Genomic DNA, 27886 nt, shown 5'->3' with positions numbered 1-27886 from the left:
GTGTCCAAACGTGTCCAAAAATGCTATTTGGATCCAAAATGCGGGTCTTTTTCACAGGGATCTCAGGTCAAATTTAGCAGCCAGTCATGCCAAACAATACAGAAATTATATTTCGCGGTCAACTGACGTAACAAATTGATATCCGGGCATGCGTCGTTTAGAGCTAGGCAGTCGTGACTCGCAAAGCCACTTATCGTATTAGTTGATTAATCGGATTAGATCATTGTTTCCATCAATAGGCGGATGCACACATTATTTATTTGATGTGGGCAGCGAGCGACCTCCTCTTTTATCATCTTCTCTGGTGCGAAATACATCTGACTGGGCTCATTAATTACGTAACGCACAACGGCATTGATGTCATCGAATGGCTGCTTAGTGCTGTTATGTGTGTTAAGTTTTATAATAATTATTATTACATTTATTTTCCTTTCTTTTCTTTCTCTGTATTTATTCTTTCCTAGGCCTACACTAACTTTATCACTCCCTCGCTATCCTTCTCTCTCTTGCCTTCTTCCTCCTCTTTCTTTTCTTTTTGTCCTCTCTCACTCTCCCTGTCATTCCAATATAAATATGTCCTTATTTTGCTATTATTTTATTTACTTCTCATTATTTCTTCTCTTCATTTGTCCTCTTTCTCCCTTCCTGTAGGCCCCCTCATTCTCCATATCCCTCCTCCCCTTTTCCTCCCTCATATCCCCTCTCAAGACTTCTCACAGGGGAGAATCTGCCCCACCCCTTCCACCGCCGCTATTTCTATGCCAATCTCCTTTTTAAAATAAAAGATAAATGGACATTTGTGAAAAAACCTATAGGCCTATACTTATACTTACATGTATACGCAGCGATTACCATTATAGAATACTATAGAAATGTGAACCTGGCAGCTAATACATTCTAATGTGTAGTCGATCAGCAGGGGCATTCAATTTATTTAAATGAAGCGTCTAAAGTCAGGTGGGTGATAAAAAAGATCATATCGACAACTAAAGCCTCCAATATAGACACCAGACCCGCACAAGCGCACATTTGGGATACGTGAGTACAATGGTACCACTTTACACATGACTGCCCTTCCACATGACTGTATTGTGGTCACTTATTTATACTCGCCTGTTGGGTAAAGCGTTAATATGATGCCGGATCAGTGACCAATTTAATGGCGGAACCCATTCACTGCCCTTTGTTCGAAACAATGGTACCACTTTTATGAATAGCCTGTCGCAACTTCTAATCGGCATCAAACGAACAAAAGATTATATAATCTATTGCGACTCTATTTCTATTTAAAAGCTCTTTGTCTATACCCATGTACAGTTTATCCCTTACATAACCTATGTCTTGAATAAGCTGGCAAAGTTATGTAATAATCGGATTAATACTATATAGCAGTAGGTAAAAACAAGTTTTGAATAATCCGCGCTACAAAGTCCCATGCAGTGATCCCAGCGAAAGTGAAAAAAAAAATCAAATTGTTACGTTTATAAATTTTTTTAATGAAAAACAAATGGCAAAAAAACAAAACAGGAAAACGACAGTATTGACGAAGTTGAAGCCCCATTCAAATACATGTAGCTAATTTATATACTGTCAGTACCGGTATATAAATTACAGACTCACGTAAATGCATTATTTTTTTCTTAGACACACGGCTTTCGGCTGAACCACTGCACTGGCAAGCTATGTTAGCACATCTATGACAATGACGAAAGGTACAAAATCACCCATACGCCTTTAGATAGCAGAAGACACCAAATTGGTGTTTTATGACCTTTGCATTCTTTTGTGGCGAGTGACATGGTCTTTCAATTCACGCCGAGTGTCCTTGACAGGTTTGACTATGCTTGTGTGGTCATGAAAGAATTCAAAAGATAACCTCTGTCCACGGCTGTTTGATGTATATAGAATTGGCTTCATTATTAACTAAATGCAAACTATAGATGGCGCTATTTATCCTAAATCATATTTCTTTATTTGCAAGGGTTAGGTGATTAATACCGCCATTAAAACAGCTAGAATAGGTGAAACAAGCAACAAGGAAATTTTATAAACATATTTTATCAAACAATAAAAGGAATTACTGGTATTAAAAGCTTGAAAGGGTAATTTCCAGTAACTAAATAGCGCCACCAATTTTGGCATTAATACATACATTTTATATCCGAAAAAGCTTTAAAAAACACTATAAAAGTGAATAATTTTGTAAAAGAGGTGAAATTAAAGTTGAGAATGACTCAAAAGCATCTTTTTACATGAGCACGATATCACTTATAGCTGGTTAAACCTAAAATTTGGTTATACATGATGTTTTGTTTGAAAAACTAATAAATGATCCCTTCAAACAACCGTGTGTCCCAATAATCCCAAGCAATTGTCTGAAACTGCTCCTCGGATCATAAGAACTCAGTCCTCAAATGATAGTCATAATAATGTCCAAAATATAAAAATTACTGACTATCATTGAAGACTGAGTTCCGCAGTCTAATATCCAAAATCTGAATTTTGATGATTTTTACGATCGTCGGGATGAAAAAAAAATCAAAAAAAATCACTGAATGGGCCTTTAGTTCCCTCCTCTCCTTCCCCTGGCAATATAAATCAAAGAAAAAATAAAGAAAAAAATAAATAAAACAAGAAAAAAAACGACAAAGAAAATTAACCAAATTAAGGGATCTGGAATGAGCGTTTTGAGCGTTTCGATAGTATTTTTTGTGGGACACGAGAGCACATCAGACATATCGAATTGCATTATGAATACCAAGAATGTCTTTCTGATATCAAATAATTTCATTGTTTGAAATTCACGATATAATACAAATTTTATGACAAATAATTAAAATTTGATATTTTTCACATTTTTGATATATAACAGTCCTCGAAGTAAATGATATATTCTTAAACAGTCCCTGGCATACCATACATGTAGAGGCTTATGTATAGTAAATTTGTCTGCTTTATCTGTTTTGTGCTGTTTAAGCAAATAGTTAAACATAATTTCCATAAAAATGCTTTTACTGTCAGATATGTCCCCTTTTATTTTTGAGCAGAACAAGTGAGGTAAAGCAAAGAAAATTGGAATTTACTACTACTAGCGCCAATGAATGTTATATGATTGTAAAACGGTACGATCCTCTGGGTGTGTGGGGGTGCGTGCGTGTTCGCCGACAAACGAGGACACACAAAAGATTTTTCACCCTAAACTGTGGACCTACTTCCAACCGAGGACTGTCCTCGGTCTCAAACTGCTGCAAAAGACCTCAAATGCATGTTAGATGCTTTAAACGCTATTTGCCTGAAACCGAGGACCACACGTGTAAAAACTACCGTCCGCAGGTTGATGGCTAAAATTCCGTTTCGTATTATACACAAAAAAAATCCGCCATTTTAGTCCACGGTTAGGCGATGAAAACATCATACACACGTCCTCGGTTAGATAGCAAAACGCAATGTCCACGTTTGGAGGCGAACACAGACAGGGGTGTGTGCGTATGTGTGTCCTGCACGCGTATTTTTTTCTGCAACTATAACTGGGGACGCAATACGATACCGGTATGTTATAAGAATCAAACTTACAAGAAAGATGGCTCTTGTCAAATCCTACAATTCTGTCAGAGAAAATATGCATATTTGCATTAAATTTTTAATTAATTGACATAATTGATTAATTAATAAATATTTTATTTAATGATTTACCATAATTCCAAACATGTCAAACAATATGTCAAATTAAAGCTAATGAAATGCTTTATATATTGGTCAGAGCACATTTTGCAGAATGCATTTAGTATTTTAGTTACATGATTCCAAACATTCTATTCCAATTTTTTGCTATACACGCATAGGAGCTGTACTTAATCAATAATTTCACTCCATTGTCAAAGTACTGTGCTCTCTGTTGGATCATGGAGTGACCAGGTCCTAGAGTGTGATGGTTTTGTAGCAGATGACAGTGCTCATTCAAGCCTGTCAAGGTCAGTTAGTAGCCACTTGCTGAATGGATGGCCATTATCAGCTATCAAAGAGATGCCTTGTGCAGCTGCCAATCACAGTAGAGGTTTGATAACATTTTGTTAAAAACCCAAATGTGATATTAGGACAAAGCTGTGCATGTTGGTACTTAATTGTTTGGATTCTTATGTTGAAATTCCCTTGTATTAGTATTTTTATGTGTAGTGAATATTGTTCATAAATTATATAGCTTTTAAATTTTGGGCATTTTTGCTCTGTTGCACTGTACCATTATGGAATTAGAGCAAATCAATTACCGACACAAGCAGGTATACAGTGTACAGTATTATTTTATTTTTATTTCGTATCTCAGGAGCACAGCTCACTTGGTAAGGCATCAGAATTTGGTACACGAGCGCTTCGAACTTTAAATCGGAAGGTGGTGAGTTCGAGCCTCATCACGGTCACATTAATTTTATAAACCAAATATTGTTCGAACTTTTCATATTTGTTTTTCTTTTATTGTTTCTTTTCTTTGACTTTTTTTCTTGTTTAATTTAATTTTTTCTTTATTTTCTTTGATTCATATTGCCAGGGTAAGGAGAGGAGGGTACTAACGGCCCATTCAGTGATTTTTTCATCCGGACGATCGTAAAAATCATCAAAATTCAGATTTTGTACTAGACTGCGGAACTCAGTCTTCAATGATATAGTCAGTAATAATCTTTTGGTCATTATATGACTATCATCATTTGACGACTGAGTTCTTATGATACATCATCCGAAGAGCAGTTTCAGACAATTGCTTGGGATTGGTGGGGCAGAGGTTATCTTTTGAATTCTTTCATGACCACTGAAGCAGAGTCAAACCTGTCAAGGACACTCGGCGTGAATTGAACTGACCATGTCACTCGCAACAAAAGAATTTCAAAGGTCATAAAACATCAATTTGGTATCTTCTGCTAGTGGTTCAGCCGAAAGCCGAGTAGGCCTATTTAAGACAAAAATAATGCATTTACGTGAATCTGTAATTTATATACTGACAATAGGCCTATATATAAATTAGCTACATGTATTTCAATGGGGCTTCAACTTCGTCGATACTGCCGTTTTCTTGGTTTTTTTGCCCATTTTTTTCATTAAAAATTTATAAAAGTAACAATTTGATTTTTATTTCACTTTCGCTGGGATCACTGAATGGGGCTTTGCAACGCGATATATTCAAACCTTGTATTCATCTACTGTTATAGCATTAATCCGATTATTAGGCCTACACAACTTCGCCAGCGTATTCAAGACATCCAATGCAAATAATCACCTAGATTATGACGTATCATACTGTAAATATGGCGGAGTACTCAAATTCATTCAACAAAACCATGATTACAAGCTATTGGAATCTACCGCGACAGCTCGTCACACACACATAACAAATGCACTATACGATCAAATAGGTTGACGACAACGTTTGATTGAATGCACTGCATTGCGCCATGATTACGGTGAAGGACACCGGTTCAAATCCTTTGTATGGAGCCAATCAATAATTTCACGCACATCCTCTATTATTGCCCAATTATTGCCCGGGATGATTGCACACTGTAAAAGAGCTATTGTTATAATGTTTGATGAAATCGTGTTTAACTATTTGCTTAAGAACGTCACAATACAGATAAAGCAGACAGATTTACTACATGTGGTACATGTATATACATATAGGGAATGTGTGTGACTGAGTATTTCCTAATTATAATAGGGGCGTATCCAAAAATGAATTCACGCCCCTTTCAAATGTGGAGCCAAAGTGCAGGCCCTATGCACGTTTCAAGTAAATTTTGCAATCTCTAATGTACTGCTAACTACAGATTTTCTCCTCCATTTCGACTTCAGGCGGCTTTCATGGCAGAGTGGGTTTGAATAGATAATCCTTTATAATCATCCAGACGTTTGAACCTCATTTCGCAAATTCTTTATTGTTTTCAGGACGGGGACACTGCTTTTGACATTGCTAGCAGGAATGGTCATCATAGTATTGTCCGTGTGTTTAAAGAGACCGGACAGTCGTTTGTCGCTAAAGAAGCACTTAGAGATGTCAATCCTTTTGTTAAGTATGAGTATGCAATAACAACGTCTGTCCACGACGATCCCTGCGACAATGTGGTTTCAACCTCTTCATCGCTCACTGATCGATTAACGTTGAAGAAAGAAAAACACGGTAAATGCATACGAGATTCAAAAGCACACCGTCACCTACAAACGCCGGCATATACACACGATCACAGCCCATTCGATCAAAACTCACCCAAACCTAACCACACACTTAATCACCCCACACACTCCTCCATGTGTGAATCTACTTATAGGTTAATGAACGCGTATTACTTATTGGGAGAGAAATTAGACAAAATATTGCACGCGCGCTGATGTTGATGTGTCTAATGCTCGAGCCCCGAAGGGGGAGTCAACATCAACATCAGCGCAAGTGCATTATTTTGTCTAATTTCTCTCCCAATAAGTAATACAAGTTTATTAATCTATTTCATACACGAGAAGAAAAAAACACGTGATTTTTACTTTTTTATATGTAATAAATTATCACTAAAAATGTTGGAAAACAGAAGCAAATATAAATGCATTAACCCGCCCGAAAATGAATCAATCCTACGCGACGCAAACGCGCGCGAAACACTACGAGTAGTACGCGGAGTGCACAATATACACAATCAATGCATGTTTCGTACATTTCTAACAACTTTTCTGATTGGCTGTTTTGATATAGGAGTGTATGAAAGAATATTCATAAACAAACCAATCAATTTATTACCAACAAGGATTCTCGAGTACCAATCGACCAATATAGGCGCTGAAATGAAATACCGATTCTGTTTTTGTTTGGTTTGGTTTTTAACCTCATTTGTTCGCCTCAAAATTAAAAGGGTCTACGTATTTCATAATACAAACTAACATGGTTTTTCAAAAATTTATTTTATGGAAATGTTATAGCTTTATATTATCCAAGAATAAGTAGTATATTGTCTATTGTATGTGCAAGGTTTAAAAATGTACCTCTTTTAGATTGCAAAACAATATAATTTGAAAAACCCCAATTACCTAGAAAACAACTACTTATATTATAACAACTGAGGAGGACGCCCTCGATTTGTTATTCAAATTTTTGCACGATTGTAATGTACTTTAATGAATTAAAGTATTCTCCAAACAATCAAGGCCTTACGTGTGCTGGGAAATTTGAGCTATTTAATAAAACAACTCAACGCGTCGTTTAATTCCTCGATCGATTACTCGAACTTTCGTATCGCTGAAATGTTTTTCGCGTAAATCATTGACGTATAAATGACGTTAAATTTCTATGATATAAGCTACGTCTTATTTATAGGATAGGATAGGAAGCTTTATTTCACCACGGAGGCCCAAATCAACAAAGTTGTTCTTTCTTGGGACCGTGGACAAAACACAACATACAAAATATATTAAAAAACAAAGTACAAATAACTTAATGATTTACATCATCATGAAAATATACGAGTTAAATATGGTGACAAGTTATTCAAAATCTTATATATTCAAACAGAACAATTGTACTGCTGCCTATTAGAAACTGGTTTCGAACCAAAGTAATAAAGGACATTATTACTAGATGTGTCCCATTTAGCATTACATATTATACGTGTAGCCTTTTTTTGATAATTTGTAGACGTTTTTGCTACAGAAATACCACAATTTTCCCAAACAACATTACAATAACAATCTTCAAAATATCTTCAATGAGAAAATTAGATCTACATATTTTTATACGCTCATGCGTGAATCTACATCATGCTTTTGACAAGCCAATCAATTTTATTAGCAATCGACGCATTGGCAATATAGGCGCTGAAATGAAATAGCGATATTTTTTTTTCTTCACCTCATTTGTTCGCCTCAAAATTCAAAGGGTATTTCATAGCAAAACTAACATGTTGTTTTTTATGGAAATGTTACAATATTGCTTATAAGCGGTATATTGTCTATTGTATGTGCAAGGTTTAAAAATGTACCTCTTTTTGGTTGCAAAACAATATCATTTGAAAACCCGAATAATCTAGAAAACTCCAGACAAAGGTTTCATTATTTCCACTTGCTATTATATTGGTGATAAAACACTTAAATGTAATTTATGTATTTTTTTTGGGTTTATCTAGATGCGCAAGTAGCTACGACCACGACTAGTTTATTTGGCTCTCGCAGCAAGTCCTGGTATTGCAAAGAATATTTAGCAATTCTAGACCACAAGAGTCAAGTAGTAGAGGTTCCAGATACCAGTGTCAGACTAGAAATTCCAGAAGGTGCACTTCCTGTGGCAGAATCTGTTGAAGTCACCATATCAGTGCATCTGGATGGGAAGCATCACCCTCCCTTAGAAAATAACCAATTCGTCATAGGACCAACAGTGTGCATCGAACCACATAATGCAACGTTTCTCAAGCCAGTAGTCTTAGTCCTTCCCCATTCAGCTCAAAACATCACAGTCAGAAATGTAACAGTGTGGTCAAAGGTTGCAGAAGGTAAGACATTTTGCTTTTACAGGATGTCATAATGTATTATCTTAGTTTTGGATGCACAGATAAGCTCGTGCAAGTGAGTCCACAGTATAAAACAATATCTTGAAGGCGGAAGGTCCGATTTCATTACACACTGATTCCTCACCTTGGATTAATGACCTTGACCACACTCCTACCTCTGCAGTCTTATACCGATATTTCAATTACTTTGGTATGGTACAGAAAGTGTGGATTTGAAGGCCCATAGAATACTGTATGAATATGAGTTGGTTTACACGATCCAAACAAACCACTGTGAGAAACATAATGGACTTTCCACGGATACCAAAATCTCTCATTTGAGGGTGAAAAAGTGTGGATGAGGTTGTCGACCGATCTGCATAATTAACTGTGTCCAATTTCATAACGTTGTTATGAACCTTGTCATTGTTATCATTCCAGTTCCAATGATTAGGCTAATACTAACCCTATTCTTTTGAAACGCCAGTGTGTTCTCCACTTTGTGACCCGTTCTCGGGCACAACCTGGAACATGTTGGTAGACTTTTTTTTTCGTATAAATCGAAGGACGGTGTGTCTGAAATCTAATGTAAACATCTGCGAGCCAAAAACACATATATCTGTTTTCGCTTCGCCCTTTTCATTTCTTACACATAATATGAGTGACATTGTGCATATGAATAATACTGTTTGAAATATTTATATTGAATATGCACGATTATGGGGATATAATAATAGTTTGAGATCAAATTTGTTTTTATTGTACAATATCAGCTTCAACGTGGCACGTTTTATTTGATGGAGCGGCAGAATCAGATGCTAGTGAATCAACCACAGTTCGTGTCACAGAAGACAAAGTAAAGATAAGAGTTACTCACTTCAGCTGGTTCACAGCCATTCTATCATACCTCACTGGAACACAGCAAACCACGCAGGTGGAGATGCCACAAATCATGCAGATGGAGATGAGACCATTTATGCATCCTCCAGATGTCAGAGATGTAGAAATGATTCACGTAAGGGCATATGCTCTGAGAGAGGATCAGACTGAGGTAATCATAACTTAATTAATCGTCAGCATAGAAGTTACCTTGTGTATTTAGTATTATGATATCTGTACCATCAGGGGCTATTTTAGGAGAAAAAAGTCACTGCACGTTGGCGACGATGTAAAGTCTCGGAGATCAAACCAACCAGCGGCGACGAGCTTGCGGGGAGCGTGTGTTGGAGGTAGTGGCGTAGGTAGGTATATCCCCAATTATCAAAGCTCGTAAAGGTCCACTTTGCGAGCGTAGCAAGCGAAAAATGTTTCTTTTAATGGTTTTTAGGTCAAAAAGAATTTGCCCAATTGCGAGCGTTCTTATGCTTTCTTGGTCAAAAGTGTCCAAAAATTTGGGACAAGGGACAATTATTTCAAAATCAGCCACCCCTGGTTGGAGGAGATTTCTCTACTCGAGTTTTCAAAACATTCCAAACTTGTGCATTACAAGTGCATTTCAGTTCTGATTAACACCTCATAATCACCTCAAACTTCAATAAATTTGATAATATCAGAATAATATTCAGAAATTTTACTCGGCCCCACAAAACTCAAACACAGTCCCCCTTAAATCCACCATTTTAGGCTAATTCACTACATTATGAGCCCCATAATGTGAACTCATGGAAAGCACATTTTCTGTCAAAAATATTTGACACCACATCCCGACACACCCAATCAATAGTTAACTCGTGTGGTTTATGCAGACCCCTTCAAGATTAGTCCTGGCACTTCGTGAAGAAATATTCCATATTAAATGTCAAGTCTGTATATAGGTCACTGGCGTTGACGAATGATGCAGTCCAATCTTGCATAAGCACGCAAATTTGTTTTCCATATTGAAGCTAAAATGGTCCAATAGGCCTATGATGCAAACTGGGACAAACACGTGGGGGAGAACGCAAAAGAGCGCGAAAATTTTGCACGGAATTTTAATCTCACTGCACAAACAACGTGCCAGGAGGCACATTCTCCGATAAAGTGTTCAAAAGCCAAATCTGTGTCGCCCATAGTTTCAAGTCGTATTCAGACTTGTTTCGTCAGAAAGAAATTACTTTTATTAATATAACTAATACTTAGGAGTTGCTTTCTAAAATGTATGGGGCTAGAGGATGTAACATGCCTAGAAAGTATAAAACAATAAAGCTGATTATGCATATCCAATGTATTCTTCCATGTCGCCAGCCAAGGTGCGTTCCGTATAATGTGTCCCTGTTCGCTATACATGCGCGCATAGTAATGGATTATAGGTACTTTTCATTAGCTGGTATCATGCCCTAATTATAAAGTATAAAACATCACAACGCAGGTTATTAAATTTTTCCAACAGGTATTTGAGACTGTGTCGCCAATATTGTTCACAGATACGTTACCATATTTCTAATGGATAGCAATCTGTCAAAATAACTAGCTATATGAATGTTCTCATATGTGATGGATCAAGCAGGCTCCATAGTTATATTATATATGTGGTACATAACACAATGGTTTCAAAGTAAAAAAATCAGGTCTATTAATGGCAAAAAAATCCTGACGTTACGTTCATGTCGTCACAGATACGTTACCTACATTTTACTCCCCTCGGAAAAAACGCTGTGATAAATGAAGCCAAATACCATACCAGACTTTAGTACATTGGGTGATGACTGATCAAGTATCAGTATTAAGTCGGTAAGTTTTTACACTTGCACGATTAAGACAAAAGTGTGAAAGGGCTTCACAGATACGTTACCACTGATACGTTACCACCGATGCGTACAAGTAATATTGCTCAAAAATGAAGTATTGTTGAAAAATCACCCATGCATTGTTTTGTGCTCTGAAACTATTAAAGTTTACGATTCTGAATGATGGTTGGAATTTTGCAATTACCGAGACCAAACTTGGACGCTTTATCGGAGAATGAGCCAGGAGGCACGTTAAAATAGCCCCTGACCATATACGTGCAAAAGTTGAATCTTTGAAAAGAAGTGATACAAAGTTAAATTTGGATATGCTTCACGTAAGGGCATATGCTCTGAGAGAGGATCAGACGAAGGTAATTATAACTTTATTAATCATCACCATAGAAATTGACATGTGTCTCCATTCAGCCTTAGTTATAAATATATTATAATTATATCTGTACCATATATGTGCAAAAGTTGAATCTTTGAAAAGGAGGAGTACAAAGAAAAGTTTGGATATGCTCTCTTATTTATCTCTTATGCTCTTTTCAGTGGGTTGAAACCGAAGAAGTAAAGGTCGACGGAGTCCAGTGTGGGGAAATGACACCTTTTGTACTTCACCTAAATGGAGAAAATATCTCTTGCCGAATACAGATAATCAGTAAAGAGAACAAGTGGGAGCTGGTCGAAGAACAAAAGGCATAATGTTTGTTGCTTCAAATTATACATATTAAGTGGTTCCTCTCTCTAACAACTGTGTCGGAGTAGAAAACTTTTAGTGTAACCGTTTCGGTCGTAGTAAATTAAGTTTTAACATTAAAACACGCTAACAATCTTATCTTAAAAATATAGGATTTTCCCTAAAGTCATTCTTCCCTTCTGCTCCTTGTTATAACGTGTTTCTTTATGTATTAAAGGATATATTGTATGAGCAGCTGCAGCGTGGTAGATATGCCAAGTGCACATTTACATTCAAGAAGAAAGACAATGATGTAAAAGAGATACACGGGCTAATTAGTGCCGATCAAGCTGAGCGAAAGCTTTTTGAAGATTCAACATTTGCAAATACAATGTGTGTGACACGGCGCAAAGGTACGGTTCCAAGCATTTGTTCTTAAAACAATTTATTTTGAGTTTATCTACATGTATTACAAGACAAACATCTAGTCATTTTATGAAATAGAGGCATTAAAAATGTTTGGATTTTTTTTCTATCTAGACAACCAGGCCGACAACCTTCAACGACTCATGCCTAGACTACAGCTATCAGGAATTAATCAACCACGAAGTCCTGGGTCACGAGGGGCAGACAACATCCAACAACAACAGGACTCAGCGTCTGCAACATCTGCAATACCTCAAACGTCCGCAAGTCACCAAACGTCCGCAAGTCACCAAATGTCTGCAAGGCGCCATTCTCAGCAATCAACACCACGAAATCATATGTCAACCGCAACAGCATCACCGGGTTGTGGTGCAATGAATTTTCCCAATGGTAACTCAAAGAAAAGAACAACAGCTGATGAATATGATGAATTGCATTCAATAGAACCCGAACCTACAAAAGGAAGTCGACGTGATCTTGAATCCGATCTTAAGTATCTGCAGTCACAATTAGATCGTTTAAGTTATTCACAAGGAGTTTCTGTGATACCTACAACACACCATAGTTACCAGCATCTGCGGTCCATATCGGAGCATCTTCCGTCATCTTCATCTTCAATGATGCTAAAAGACAAAGGTTCAGAACAGAAGGCAGCAACGCCAGATAGTATGAATTCTGCAAGGAAAGTGAAAAAACCCTTGCTGAAGCACCACTTCTGCAATCGTTGCAGTCTTTCAAAATGAAAGAAAGAAGTTCTCTTACCAATGTTTTCCTTGAAATGATCGCAAGAAGAATTCAACCACGATGGCGACAGCTTGCTGCAACACTAGGCTTCAGTGATGATGATTGCGAAGAATTTGCCAGCGGAGATAACATTGCAGGGCTTTTTTGGCCAGCCTTTATCATGCTTGACCGTTTTAGGGCAAATTTAAGTGAAACTGAAGCTAAAAATGGAAAAGCGATTCTAGCAGATGCTATTCAGCCGCTTGATGCGCATCTTTATGACAAAATTGTGAATTGGGATATGCGATAGATGCGGCCTCAAATTCGTGATTACTTTTTGGCGTACGGATGTCTTTAAAAGATGCCCAAGAATCTGCATAACGTTACTTTGTATATTAGAGCCAATGTCAATGCCAATGTCAATGCCTCGCTAATTCTGAAAAGTACTGGCTATTGGAGCCGGCTTATATTTTTCTAAACAGTGCAACGCATTACAACCACCGGTAACCGCCGCGCTTTTGAAACACGTGAGGTTTGAATAAGGCTTTTCTAATGTTTAGAGAATAAAGGTATTGTTTTTATTCATTCATTCATATTTATTTTAGCCGCTGTCGTGCATCTATCGTCTCGTATAACACGGACGACATCATTATTTTTGGCGTAAAACAACCCGGCTCTGCCTCGTTGTTTTACTTAAAATAATGATGTCGCCCGTGTTAACGTTATAGACGATAGATGCACGACAGCTGCTAAAAACAATACCGTTATAAAAAATATCATAAGCTCAGTAGCGTAACCAGTGGGGGACCGGGCGGAGTGCCCCCGCCCCCGACAAAAAAAAATAAAGAAAGAAAGGTTCCCCTCTGACAAAAATTGAAAGAGAAAATCGAGAAGGCAAAGGAAAAGAAAGGGGGTAAGGAGCACGTTTTCCACCAAATCTCACCCCGATTATGGGCCACAAAATGTAAAATACAAATTACACATTGTCCCAATAAAGCCCTTTTCACCTCGATCATGGGCAAAATATAGTGTGAAATTCATACTTTTTCCCAAGAAACCCATTTTTGTGGAAGCTCGAAGACTTTACATTTACAGTGTCTCTAACATATGAAAAGGTTTGGCTACAAAACAATTATCTTATAAACGCATCTATGCAGTTTCCACCTCGATACACCTTAGCACACAATTTCGTCCAAGAGCTTCCACACATTCAGTGAATTGTCAATACACAGTCTTGGTTTACACTACACGGTTGAGTGCATAGCATCATAAGAGCTGTGTGAGTTTCTAGCTGGTGACTAGTTGAAAATAGGCATCTGTGATTGGTTTTTGTCAAAACCTTCATCCAATCAGAAATTTTATATCGAACGAAAGCTAACACAATTCAATGTTTATAGCAAGGCCAATATGGAAAATCCAAGCACAATTTTTGACCAAAATGTAGGTTTTAATAGTCAAAACCTCAAGTGATCCTTACAATATATCTCAGATTTTATATCATTAATTGAAAGAGAACACTTATATGTCAATATACAGCTTCATTTCAATGAACAATTACTTTGCTTAAAGAGTGCTTACAAATTCATGTAAAAGACGGTATATGTATATATCCCACCGATAATACCAGGTCAAAATGATGCAACCTGGAATTGTTCGTCCTTTCCTCTGACATTTTAATTTTGCCTCCACCTCGACCGAGGAAGCTGGCTACGCCCCTGGGCTTCATTTTGGAAAAAAATCCCAACGTGCAAGCGCGACGTGCCGCGCTCACACGCCAAACTTAATATTAACTATATATATGTAACTAAAGGAATTATACGTATGCTAGAATGCGTTCACTTTAATGGTAATTAAAATACACCAATAAAGAGAAAAAATACACTATATGAAAAAAACGCCATGTTTATTTTAAGGCCACGTTGAACTTCACCTTCTTACCCGCATTCTACATGATATTCATTATTGGAATTATGTAGAATAGGGTTATCGCTCGTTACAAAAGCGAGCATGTTTTCATTACATATATTCTCACCAGGTCTTTGCTGCAAATAATTTTCCCCCTAACACGAGAAACCAATTCTGATAATTGATTGAAAACCGCTCGAGTCGTGTTGTGTACTATAATTCATTATCGAAATACAGGAATAATTTCCTTCCCCGCACTCAAGGTAAGTGTTATTTTTGTTTGCGCGATAATATGGCGATTTATACTGTAAACGTTCGCTACGCGATCGGCGATCATATTTCATGTATTATTAGCATTGAGACTGTTATTTCTCTCACCTATAAATTAAGGGTAAAGTGTGTGTTATATGTAATATAATCGTTGGGGTTGTAGTGGTGTCGAGTCAACGAGACCACTAATGTTACTATTTTTCAAATAATCAAAATTTATCAGTTGTACAACCATTTTAAAACCAAAGTGAAAATAAAGAGAGCAAAAGAATTAAGGTATCACAGTTATTTTCACTTCGGTATATCCTCAACTAAGACAGATATGGCATGATTAGCTTGGAATTAAGACCTAATTCGTTGAAATCTTCCAAAATCCAAAATCCTGAGAAAAATTCAAAAGTTGCAGCTTGCATGCCTTGAAACACAGCGCTAACCATGTTTTCCATTGATTAGAACATTAAAATACAACGTTTCATTTCGTTCTTTCCTTTGGTTTTCGATCACCGTTTATTTAATTGTCAGCTGATCTCCCGGTTGATCTCAACAATGAGATCTTAAATCAGAGCTAGAGGCTGGGGCGTAGCAAGAGCCTCGGAAGCCCATGGACAAGGAGTAGTGCGGGGCGGCCCTTTTAACAGCCCTATCCTTAACCTACTTCATTTGGGCTTTTGCACGGGCCCCTGAACCCTCGGGCCCCTGGACTTCGTCTACCCTGTCCACCCACTTGCTACACCACTGGCTAAAGGGTACAGGTATTGCCATTTGGTTCTGGGCGGTTCCATCCGATTGGAGCCAGTTTTACTGTTCTAAATAATGGAATGCGGTTCAACCGCCGGTAACCACCGGTCAACCTCTGGTCGAGTTTTGATTTCATTCCCTAGTATCTTGATTCGTTTGCTATCTGTATGCAGTTAGGACGCTGGACAACCGATTGTTATTGTTCTGCAAGGCTCACTCAGTCATTTAATAAGGCATTACAAACGATCGAATTTGGTATTCAAATGAACAAAATTTTGAGTTACACCTTTTCAGTGTAAAATTTTTTTCTTGGCCAAATGAAAAGCAATAATTTTCATTTTTTCCGTAAATGTCAGGAAAAACTGTAATGCTTGATACTGTATTTTTTTTTCAAATCTTAGTGTTAAACTTAGTCGTGAAATTCAGTCATTTAGTGTAAGATTTTCGATTTTGATAGGCTTCAACTCTGCCCGCGAGCCTTTTTTGGATCAACCTTTTAGCTTTTCAAAGTAATATAGTTCGCTAAAGAAGGATTTTTCCCAACTTTCTAACGCACATCACCGTGAGCGATATATCATAGTTTTGTCAGAATTTCCGTTTTGATTCCATAATTTTTGACTACCAGCTGAAAAATTTTCAAATCCACGCGTGAAATCTTAGGCTAATACTAGCATTGTGGATCGATATCTCTGGGTGCCCAGCCTGGATACAGTGTTGCCAGAACTTCAATATAGCAAAGAAATTACCTAGTGTTTCAATTGTCATGAAGGTGACTGGGTATAGTGCCTTTTGTTTGTGTTTGTTTGAAATTGCTTAAACCCACCGAAAGTCATAATGAAGCAGCCAAAACAATACAAGGTTAAACATTGAAGTTTATAACAACCTATTATAATGACCCAAAGGAAAAATCATTTATGGCAACAATGAGCCTTGCATTGTAAGTCATGGTTAAAATGTGTTGAGTACCCACCCCACCCCCATAGGCCTACCTAATATTACATACCGGTACCTTATAATATTTATATAGCACGGCTATAGCTATACATTTAGAAAGTAGGTCCTATATCGATAAATTATGACAAATAGGCCTACACAAACCCGAACGCAAGTCTGAAGGGTGTAATGAAAATGCCAACCCGCGATGGGGGAGGGGTCATTCAAAATTCACCTGGAGATAAGAGGGACAGAAAATTAAAATCTAGGTTTGGACAGTGGATTTTCCCATGGACCTCATCCTAGGTAAATAAATAAACAAACAAACAGACAAAATGGTTTTCATAATCATGGAATCCATAGCCCCTATAAATTGAAATTGCAGGCTATCACGGGAGCAAATTTCCAAAATTCACCTCATTTACCAGAATTGGTCAGGCAATCCTGGCAATCCTGGTTTTCAATGGAAAAGGGACCTGGTTGACAACAATTGAAATATCGATTATTTCTGCTGGTTGCTCTCGAGATAAAGTACTTAGTTTGACATTTTCGGAGCATGAAGGGAAAAAGGGTAAAATAAAAACGGAAATTCTGACAAAACTATAAATATAGACCCACACGATGTGCTTTACAGAGGTGGGAAATATCTTTCTTTAGCAAACTATATTAGTTTGAGACGCTAAAAAATGAATTCCGTAAAAAGCTCGCGGGCGAACTAAAGGCCTATAAAAATCAAAAATATCACACTAAAAGACAAAATATGATGCTTGAATTTTAACACCAGGATTTTAAAAAAATGTATATCCAAGCACTATGTCTTTAACTGACATTACTGAAGAAAAAAAAAATATTGCTTTATATTTGACCGAGAAAATAAATTTCATAGCAAAAGGTGTATCTCTGAATTGTGCTGATTTTAACATGTATCGATCGACTTTTAGCGCGACTATGCATTTCTAAAGAATTGGTTGTCCAGCGTCCTAACTGTATGTATGAATTCAAGTGCTTATAATTATTGACAGACATCTAAAGGTAAACATTTCATTGTGTGCTTGTTTCCCTTAGGCCTCGCGCATTTCGTTTTTGGAGCAATTTTACCGCATTTTTTGTTTTGATTTTGTTTCTTATTTGAGAAATCAAGAAAAATTATATTTTAAAGCAAAAATGAATTGTAAAATTGGTCAAAAGATTTTTTTTCTCGTATTTTCTCGTTTTTTCTCTTAAAACTGGTCATAAGATTTTTTTCCTCGATTTCATATTGCTTTACAAGCAATATGGAATCAATCAATCTTATGAATTTTCATATCTAAAAGTAAAATATATAAAAATAAAATTTATAAAATTTATAGATTTTATTTTATTTCATTTAATGAAACCAAAAACTCATCAACAATGAGAAAAATCGGGGGATGATGCTGTCAATCGGGTTATGGACTTTTAATGAAATTTAATGTCATCTAAAATACAATAAATACGATGAATTGGATGCGGATTGTATAACTTGTCTCAACAATGTGACTGCGATGATAATGTGGGTTAATATAGTAGTTTGTCAAAGTGATGGTACCTTACCATGCTTATGGAGGCACGTTTTTCTCTTCTTTTTTAGTATCCAAAATGTTTTTTCCTCTGACATCTATAGGAAAAAGCCCAGTTATTATAGAGCGCTACGCCACGCACAGGCATAAACCTACAAGACTCGACACATTTTACAGGAAAAATGCCGTTCTTGTAATATATTTTATAGTTTGATCACCAGCGATAATCAACTGCACTGTAACCATTAAATTGAGTTCTTAGAACTGTTACAAGACTTAACAATCCATTTCATTGGTCGGTGATCAAGTACCTATTCCAATCATGACTAACTCTTTCAATGTTTGATGAAATTACACCGAAGTAGAACGATACAAACGTTGCACTTAATATTTCAGTTGCGCGTGAGTTGTCACATTTGTTGCAGTTACAGTGCGAGAGGTGCATTAAAGCCCGCGCTGTCAATATTACAACTGGAATTCTATTTGTTGACGGATTCAGAATCATCTGTTGAGGTATTTGGAGTCCTGGACTGTTAACATATATTGCTGGCAAGTGAATATAAGGTAGGTTGGAATTTTTCTCTTCTTTATTTTAATTATTTCTATGTAGTAGATTAATTAAATTCCCATTCAGTTATCCCAGCGCAAGTGTAAAATAAAATTGTTTATAAATATTGCTTAGAAGTGAAGGATAAGTCATTGTAATTCTCATTTAATATATTTGGAATGAAACATTTGGCAAAAAACGAAGAAAACAGCAATAGTGACGAAGTTGAAGCCCCTTTCAAATACATATGTAGCTAATTTACATACTGTCAGTATATAAATTACAGTTTCATGTAAAATGCCTTATGTTGTCTTAAATACATGGCTTTCGGCTGAATCACCGGCAGACTATGTTAGCACATCTATGGCGATGATCATAATTATATAGGTACCAAAATCTGAAAATGATTTTTACGATCGTCCGGATGACTAAATCACTGAATGGGCCTTTAATACATTTACACCTTGAAAAATTATTGCATAACAGATCTTTAAAAATATTTCTGACGGGTAGTTGAAGCCCTGTACACATCGAATTATCACGTTACTATTTGTTAGCGAAACATGTTAACATATTCACGTCTTGATTTTGATTTAAATGTTTGACCCAAACACAAGAAATTAATTCGAACCTCAGATGGTACTACATCTTTCATCAGGCCGTGATCTTTTTGACCTTTAACCTGATAAGAGACTAGTAGACTCCTGAAATTCAATCAGGTCAAAGGTCAAAAAGATCACGACCTGATACAGTCACTCATGAAAGATGAAAATTCAACCCTGTTGTATGAAATTTGACCCCTGTTGACCCCTAGGGACACTGTTTGAATTTGTTAACATAGCTTATCTTTTTCTACGTATGTTTTCTGATCTAGAAACGTTGATTAGAAGTATATTTCCTAGGGTGCACGCTTAGGTCCTCCTTCCAACTAAACTAAAGCCAAGTATATGCCATTCGTTACTAACCCATTGTACCCCCATTCACAAAAGACATACAGACATACTACTGGCTTGAACAGGTGCGTGTGAAACAAAGAACACCAACGCAGAAGCCAGGGCGTCTCGAAACTACCAACTTGCGACTTTAGGTTCATTTCGTGGTAGCAGGTCACATTTACGCTGTAATAAATCAAATTATGAGAACAACAAGTATTTGATTATTAAAAAAAACGTCCGAACCGAACTCGGTCAGGCATCACTCTAACCTAAATTGATAGTAAATTGACGTAGTTCCCAATTAGCACAAATCAAATTAGTTTGGTAGTTGGTACATTGTGCTATGTTTAAAGTTGAGTTGTAATTTAATTCTCGCGATGACTATGTATCCAGTGGGCGCTTCTGGAACATAAATTAGATCAATTATGCATGTGAAACAATGTAATGGAATTGGCCACATGGCACATACATTTAAATGATCACTCTTCGTTTGTTCGACACTCCAATTGTTCGACTCGTTAAACCCTACCTCTAACATTAACACCAGTTATACTAACCCTAACCTTAACCCTACTGCTCTAGCCCTAAACTCTAACCCTATTTGAAAGTCACAGGTGATCCGGTCGTTATTGATAACTGCGTTTCGAACAAGCGAAGGAATGCAGTCTAAACAACATTTCATAGTGAAAACGGGTCATGGAAACATAGCGAGGGAGAACACTATCAACAAACAGCGCTGCGAATCAGTGCATTTTAATGTTTACTTTCTAATTTTGTTACATGAATCTTTTATTCAATGAGCATTGATCAGACGCCAAGACTCAATTTTACTAGACATGTAATGCATAACTTTAAACAGAATGTCAAGTTATGTCATTATACCAATTTCGCTGCAGGTTTTATACGTTTTAAGGGAAACGGTACACGTTTTTGTCAAAGGCCGGAAGTAGTCGTAGTCGAAATTATGCGAACAAAATTAAAAAATGTGGTTTATTGAATGAAAAGTTCGTTCAAAAGGGGATCATTAGGTCGCGCAAAATTATTGACAGGCGAAGTTACGCTGTCCATTGCAAACTTTGTCAAATACTTCCTTTGTTTTCGGTCACATTTTAAAATCAAAAGGGCAGATCATGCTGGGTAAGCCTGGGTTTCTGGAAACATACTGGTGTCAATGGTACTGAGAAAATTTAATATTACGTAAGTACCCACTTTTCAAATGCAACAGAGCCACTTCACGTCCGATGACAGGCATTGGTAAACAATGGAGCAATAGCTCGTATACGCACAGTCCATTCGTACCCCACTCCCTGCTTAGATTTACTGCATATCACGTTACCTCGGCCTTAAGTTTGAATGTTCACTTCACAACAGAGGATTTTCTCTATGTCACTGGATTAGGTTGTAGAGACAGTGCGTATAGATGTGTCAATGAATTTTATAATAACTTTATAACTTTGTGCAGTCATGCAGTTCCATTGACGGATTTTAGAACGCATTCTATAGGAATTTAATTTTTGGCAATATTTGGGCTTTTGGGGCGATATTTCTGGATGTTTCTCCAGCGACCCTGGGTATTAGGTTGTCAAGTGTTGACAGTCTCACTACATGGGGTATGCTCCAGGCAATGTTTGACTCAATCAGTTATTAACCATCGATTTGACTTGAAAAATGCGGTGAAATGTCACATATTCTTTAAGGCACTTGTAACGTAATGTATTTCATTTAAAGCCATAATGTACACCTCACCTCATAGGCTGTGTCACCCACTGTCGGATGTAACCCTCTACAAGTAGCTTCCATTTACTTCTGTTCTGTGCTTCTCATTTGGCAATCATTTGTCGCATAGGATTTGTTTGTACCTGCCAAAGCAGCTTTTATTCTTAACATTACTTCTTCTGTCGTGTTGCCTTCTATCTTTACTGTCTGGCCTAGATACTTATAACTTTCTATATATTTTATCTCTTCATTCTCCATTTCAATGGACTTGTTTATCTGTGGTAGTTTGCCCTAATGTACGATTTCCGTCAAATTAATTTTGTTATTCTTTACCCAAAATGCTGAAATAATATTGGTAATAACTGTCGGGAAAGTGAAAGAAACCCCACTGGCTATTTTGGTCGTTTAACATGAGCTCTATGGGGGAATTAAGTCATAATATGACATTATGTCAATATTGCTCTGTTAACATAGAGCGTGTTTATAGTGAATATACCGCATTTTGAGTATACCGTACACGATAATCCTTGTATATATACCGATACCCTTGCTGTTTTATAGTGAGACACAGTTACCGCACAAATTATATACCAACTAACATTATCGTACATTTGCAATGACCCCGAGGTCACACGGGGAATGTGTATATATTGTCGGCGCGAGCTATAAACAGCCCATTCAACAATATGATCATGGCGGTGAACATGTAGCTTCTGTTTTGATAACTCTTGGGTGTGATAATCGTTCCGAATGTCCTGCGCGCATCCTACGCATCATGAAAAAGCTTCTACTTCCGGTAATACCGCACACAATTTATACTGGTGTGTTTATAGTGGGAATATCTCGCCATAATATCCTTCGGTTTAGAAGGATATCGATGTACCGTACATACATATACTGCTAGTGTTTATAGTGGGCAAGTATCTGGATAATCTCTAACCGGGTAGAAATTGTACCGCAATGTACCGCACATCTGCTCCCACTATAAACACGCTCATAGAAACAACAGATTTGGCTGATTCCATTTAGGTGTAAGTTGGGACATGTCCACTGGCTATTTAACATGAGCTCTATAGGGGAATTCAGTCATAATATGACAGTATGTCAAAATTGCTCTGTTATAACATACAAACAACAGATTTGGCTGATTCCATTTAGGTGTAAGTTGGGACATGTGTAAACATTACAAATATGTCAAAATATCAGGTTTGAAAAAATGACCAATTTCTTATTATAAGACCCTACATTATGGCTTTAAATCATTTTAATTACAGGTCATGACTTTCTTTGCATATTTGGAATTTTTGGTTTGCTTATTTCAAGTAATACACGGATATAGAGAAGGTAAGACAACAATTCATTTAATACTATTATAATCTATCGTAAGTGACGCCTTCTGGTTTATCGGTTAACGCCGGTTTGCCAATTTGTGAATTGTTTTGAAACTAATTAAAGGGATAATTAAACGGGCACTTTCATGCTTTATGCACTTACAAGTCCTTCATTTCATTGACAAAATTATGTTATTTTGGGTTTTGCTTTTGTGTGTGTCTGTTTGTAAAAATTTAAAATGCATGTATAAGAAGAAGTTATTTCAAATTCAAAAATAGACTGTTAAAATGTTTAGCCAGTAGCCACTGTATATACTTCATAAAGGTAGGTTTCATTAAGGGATCTAAATGAGCGTTTATTGCGTTTCGACAGTATTTTTTGTGGGACATGAGAGCACCTCAGACCTATCGAATTGCATTCTGAATACGAAGCATGTCTTTCTGATATCAAATAATTTTCATTTTTGAAAATCACAATATAATACAAATTTTATGACAAATTATAAAAATTTGATATTTTTCAAATTTTGATATATAACAGTCCTCGAAGTAAATTATATAAATCTAATGATATATTCTTAAAGTGTATGTAGCAGGAGGAAAAGCCGACGGTCAGTTGAACATTTTGACCTTTCATATTGAAGATATAGATTTTTTTCCCCAAAAGACCTAATTTTTTTTGGTGTTTTGGGAAAAAAAATCCATATCTTCAATACGAAATATCAAAATTTTCAATTGATCGTCGGCATTTCATCCCACCTACATACACGTTAAGTATAAGTCATCAGATTTATAAAGTTTACTTCGAGTACTGTTAAATATCAAAAATATCAATTTTAATGATTTGCCATAAAATGTGTATTAAATTGCGAATTTCAAAAACCAAAATTATTTGATATCAGAATGACATTCTTCGTATTCAGAATGCAATTCGATATGTCTGATGTGCTCTAATGTCCCAAAATAAATACTGTCCAAACGTTCATACCCCAGCCCTTAAGCAGATAATATTTCAAAGTTAATACATCTCTTACATTTACTCTATCGTTTTTGAGCAGTGTTCTTATTTCTATTTTCTGTAACAAAATTACTACTGTCCATAGGAATAGAATAGCCTTTTCATTTGTTAATCAATGATGAACACAAGTCGCAGCAAACATGTTCCAATTTTTGATCGTAATAAGGAATAAATTAGATTTCTTTATTCAGATACCCGTGACCACAGACACTTTTTTTGTGTTTTTGCGATTTCATTTAGCAGAATAAAATTGGCCCTTTCACGAATCGATTTATATAGGATGTACAAACGATTCACTGATCAATCTGGTCAGGCTAGTAGAAAATTTAATCAAAATATCATGTCATAGCTACATAGCAATAGAGCACATACAAAGAATACCCATCTGACTTCCTTGCCACTTTTGATGAATATATATCTTTGTCTCCTATTATAAACGGGTGAAGTAAACGCATTCATAGCGATCACTGTGAATAAAATATGCAACATTATATTATTGCTCATTATTCATGTTATTCAACGATAATATATTAAGGCACGATGGACACTTTAGACTATGCCATAGTCGAATTTTATTTAAAATATGTTATTATTAGTCATGATGAAGCCATTTCGTTGAAGTAAAATGGTCATAAAGAGTTAAAAATATCAGATGATTAGTGACAATAAAAGTAATTGAATGCAACATTATCTTGCATAATTTCGGGGCATAATTATAATGGCTCACCTTAATACTGAACAATTCTGATTTTGGAATCTACCAGTTTATTGATAGCGAACCCCGACTTGGGAAACTAACAAACAGAGGGAGTGCGGTGACTGAAAAGATCAGATACAGATGTGAGAATCTATCAGTTGCACACAAATCAGAGTTTTATGCTTAAATATAATAGCCAGAGTATGCAAAATGGGCAAGTGGACTACGGAGAAGTCTATGCAAACTTGTGAAACATACATAGAAATTACCGATCCTAAAATGTGCATTTTAGGTATTTAAATTACCACAAACGTTGTGTAAACTGAGAATGATAACCAAATCAATATAAAATGTCCCAAAATTGGCGGCCATTTTGGATTTATGCAAATTAAGGCACCCATATTGAGAAGTTTGGCAAACCTGTGAAACATGTATTGATAATCCATTCTGGAATAAGCATTTTAGGCATCTAAGATACCTGAAAAGTTGTATAAGATGAATGTTAAACTCAAAATAAGGTGAAAAATCTGTGAATTGGCGGTCATTTTGGATTTATGCAAATTAGGCATATTTCCACCACTTGGATATTTAGGGACTTTTAGTGTGTCATTCTAGGGACATTATAGAAATGTATTGTGGGGAAAAAAATTCTGTGGCCACTTGTTTGACCTTTAACTAAAAAATCGGCAACCTTCAAGGGTTTAAAAAAATTGTTATGATCATCCTTCTTCGTTTTCCCCCAGATGAATGTTCTACAACGTGGAGAAATCTTACACTCGAAAACAGTACCCGCATAATGACTCCAAATTACCCCTACTATTATCCACCTGATCTCAACTGCGTTTGGTACATATCGTCAACTCAAGGTCTCAGTTTTGCAATCAAATTTCTCGAATTTAACATCAAAACTGACGGTGATATTTTCACTATTGGAAGTGGTGATGACCTTTTCGAATGGGATAGCAGCCTTAACTTTCAGGAATTTTCTGGCCTGATTCCATCTCACGTAGTAGTAATTCTTCAAATGCAAACTATGTGGTTGTCATTTGTGTCTGACGTAGCCGAAGCAAGAACTGGATTTGAACTTGAGATTGAACGTATTGGTAGTCCAGGTAAATCAATATCGTATATCGTGAGTTCGTGACATTAAGTAAAGAAATGGGTCATTTCAATGTTGATGTATCTACATGTATCCAGTTCATGCATCCTATCCTTTACTGCGGGAGCTAAGTATTTGATTGGTTTCATTTTAAAATTGCAACGCTTTATCCAAATTTATAAGGAGAACACGCCTCAGTCATTCAAGTGGATCCTATTATTTTTAGCCGTTGGATTTCTGATAGAAATGTGATTTATTGATGTGTACAGTTCACAATTGCAAATTCTAAATTGGTGGACTTTTCAGCATCTTTCAATGGAAAGAAGTTTTTATGGTTATGGACAAATTTAATTTCCTCGACCAATTACTCGACGAATTTAATCATGTAACATTTTTAGGAAAATTGAGTGAGCATGACCTTGATACTTAAAAAAGGTATTATGTCAACATTTCTGCAGACATTTCAGACCTAAAATAGTGGAGTCAAAGAACACTGTCCAAATTTGTATCGGTTTAAGGTAGCCAGCCAAAGATTCATTCGATAGCAAATTCCAGAATGTTCAAAATTATTTTTTATTTTCACTGATTTTATTTTAAAACTATTGTTTTAATGGAAACTATTAGGATATGTATTTAAATTTTAACTAAGAAAGTTCATCAACGTTTCCATATTATTGATTTGAATGCGCTGTGTGTGTAGATGAGATCAGTTCCGATAGCAGGAACATTTTAAACGTATAGCTGATACTAGCTGTTCAAATTGTTACTGTTCAAATTCGTTAATTGTATTTGTTACAGTTCAAATTGTTCATTTAAAGCCATATTATAACATTTGCTGAAAAGAATGCCCTCAAAAAAATTTGAAATTCTGATTTTTATACGATTGTAATGTACTTTAGTCAATAAAGATACTCTGCAAAAATCAAGACTTTAGGTGCTGTAGTTTTGTCAAAATCCGAGATTTTGAATAAAACGCCGGAACCGGCGTTTTATTATTACGATGGAAATAATTATTAGTCGAACACGTATGTACAGTACGTACACGGCGTGCGGGATACACATATCCACACACCCAGAGGATCGTACTGTACAGTATTACAACCGCGGGAGTAACATGCATGGGCGCTAGTACTAAATTCCAATTGTCTATGCTTTACCTCACTTGTTCAGCTCAAAATTAAAATGGGACATATCTGACAGTAAAAGATAACATTTTATGGAAAATAAATATTAATCTATTTTTACAGAAATGTTATAATATGGCTTTAAATAATGTCGTTAACCTTGTACTTGTAACCAAAAATGGGTCAGCATTTGACATTTTGAAATTGGAATGTTACTCTTTCTCTACACTGTTTTTTTTTACATTTACGGAATTAATTATATATGTTTCTCTGTTTAAATTCTGTGAAAACAAAATCTGTTAAAATGGTCATTATGTTAATAAAAACCGGACAATTGTTGGCAACCCAACTGTTTCTCTGTTTCTTTGTTTTACAAAAAAATTAATTCTGTGAAAAAAACCAGAATTATTCTGTAAAAGTTGTTATTCTGTAAAAAAAAAAAAAAGCCCGGACAATCGTTGGTAACTCAGCAGTTTCTTTGTTTCTGGTTTCCCTGTTTTAAAACAGAAACATTCTGTGAAGAAAACAAAATATTCTGTAAATATCTACATTCTATATAAAACGACAATTGTTGGCAACCCAACTACATGATGTTAGCAATTTGGCAGGTTTTGTTATGGAAATATTCTTAAACTTTGCATCTCTTCTCTCTCGATCTAAATTGGTAACAATTTAAACGTCTAATCTTATCTCAAAATGCAGTGTCATGCAACAAAAGGAATAAATGGTGCGACTCGGGTGACGTGTGTTTTCAGGAAATGCTATTGTGCAGTGACTATCCAGAGTGTTTGAACAGTTCAGATGACTGCGGTAACTATAATTACCAATGCTTTATTACTTGCTTGCAGTAGATATTTGTACATCTCATTTACACTGCATTGTACGATACACCCGGTGGCTTGTCTCTCTCTTTACCCGACTCATTTAGCGGTAGAAAGCAAAATGATTACTCAAGTTCACACAATGGCTTATATCTCATCTCATTTAGGTAT

General features: G+C 36.2%; 1 protein-coding gene across 3 annotated transcripts in view; it reads left to right on the top strand.

The window, feature by feature from the left end:
- The window catches only part of LOC140166305 (uncharacterized), a 37676-nt gene extending 22217 nt beyond the window's left edge, over nucleotides 1-15459 (top strand). For all 3 annotated transcript variants that reach the window (XM_072189721.1, XM_072189722.1, XM_072189723.1), the window contains 6 exons: nucleotides 5932-6163; nucleotides 8151-8513; nucleotides 9284-9561; nucleotides 11768-11914; nucleotides 12133-12307; nucleotides 12435-15459. In XM_072189721.1, the coding sequence (XP_072045822.1) occupies nucleotides 5932-6163; nucleotides 8151-8513; nucleotides 9284-9561; nucleotides 11768-11914; nucleotides 12133-12307; nucleotides 12435-13063 (1824 nt within the window). In that variant the 3' untranslated portion in view covers nucleotides 13064-15459. The remainder of the gene's footprint in view (nucleotides 1-5931; nucleotides 6164-8150; nucleotides 8514-9283; nucleotides 9562-11767; nucleotides 11915-12132; nucleotides 12308-12434) is intronic.
- The last annotated feature ends 12427 nt before the right edge of the window (nucleotides 15460-27886 follow it).

The sequence above is a fragment of the Amphiura filiformis genome, chromosome 12 (genome assembly GCF_039555335.1).
Source record: "Amphiura filiformis chromosome 12, Afil_fr2py, whole genome shotgun sequence".
NCBI classification, from domain to species: domain Eukaryota; kingdom Metazoa; phylum Echinodermata; class Ophiuroidea; order Amphilepidida; family Amphiuridae; genus Amphiura; species Amphiura filiformis.
Note: the sequence above shows the minus strand (reverse complement) of the source record. Positions and strands in the feature narration are given on the sequence as shown.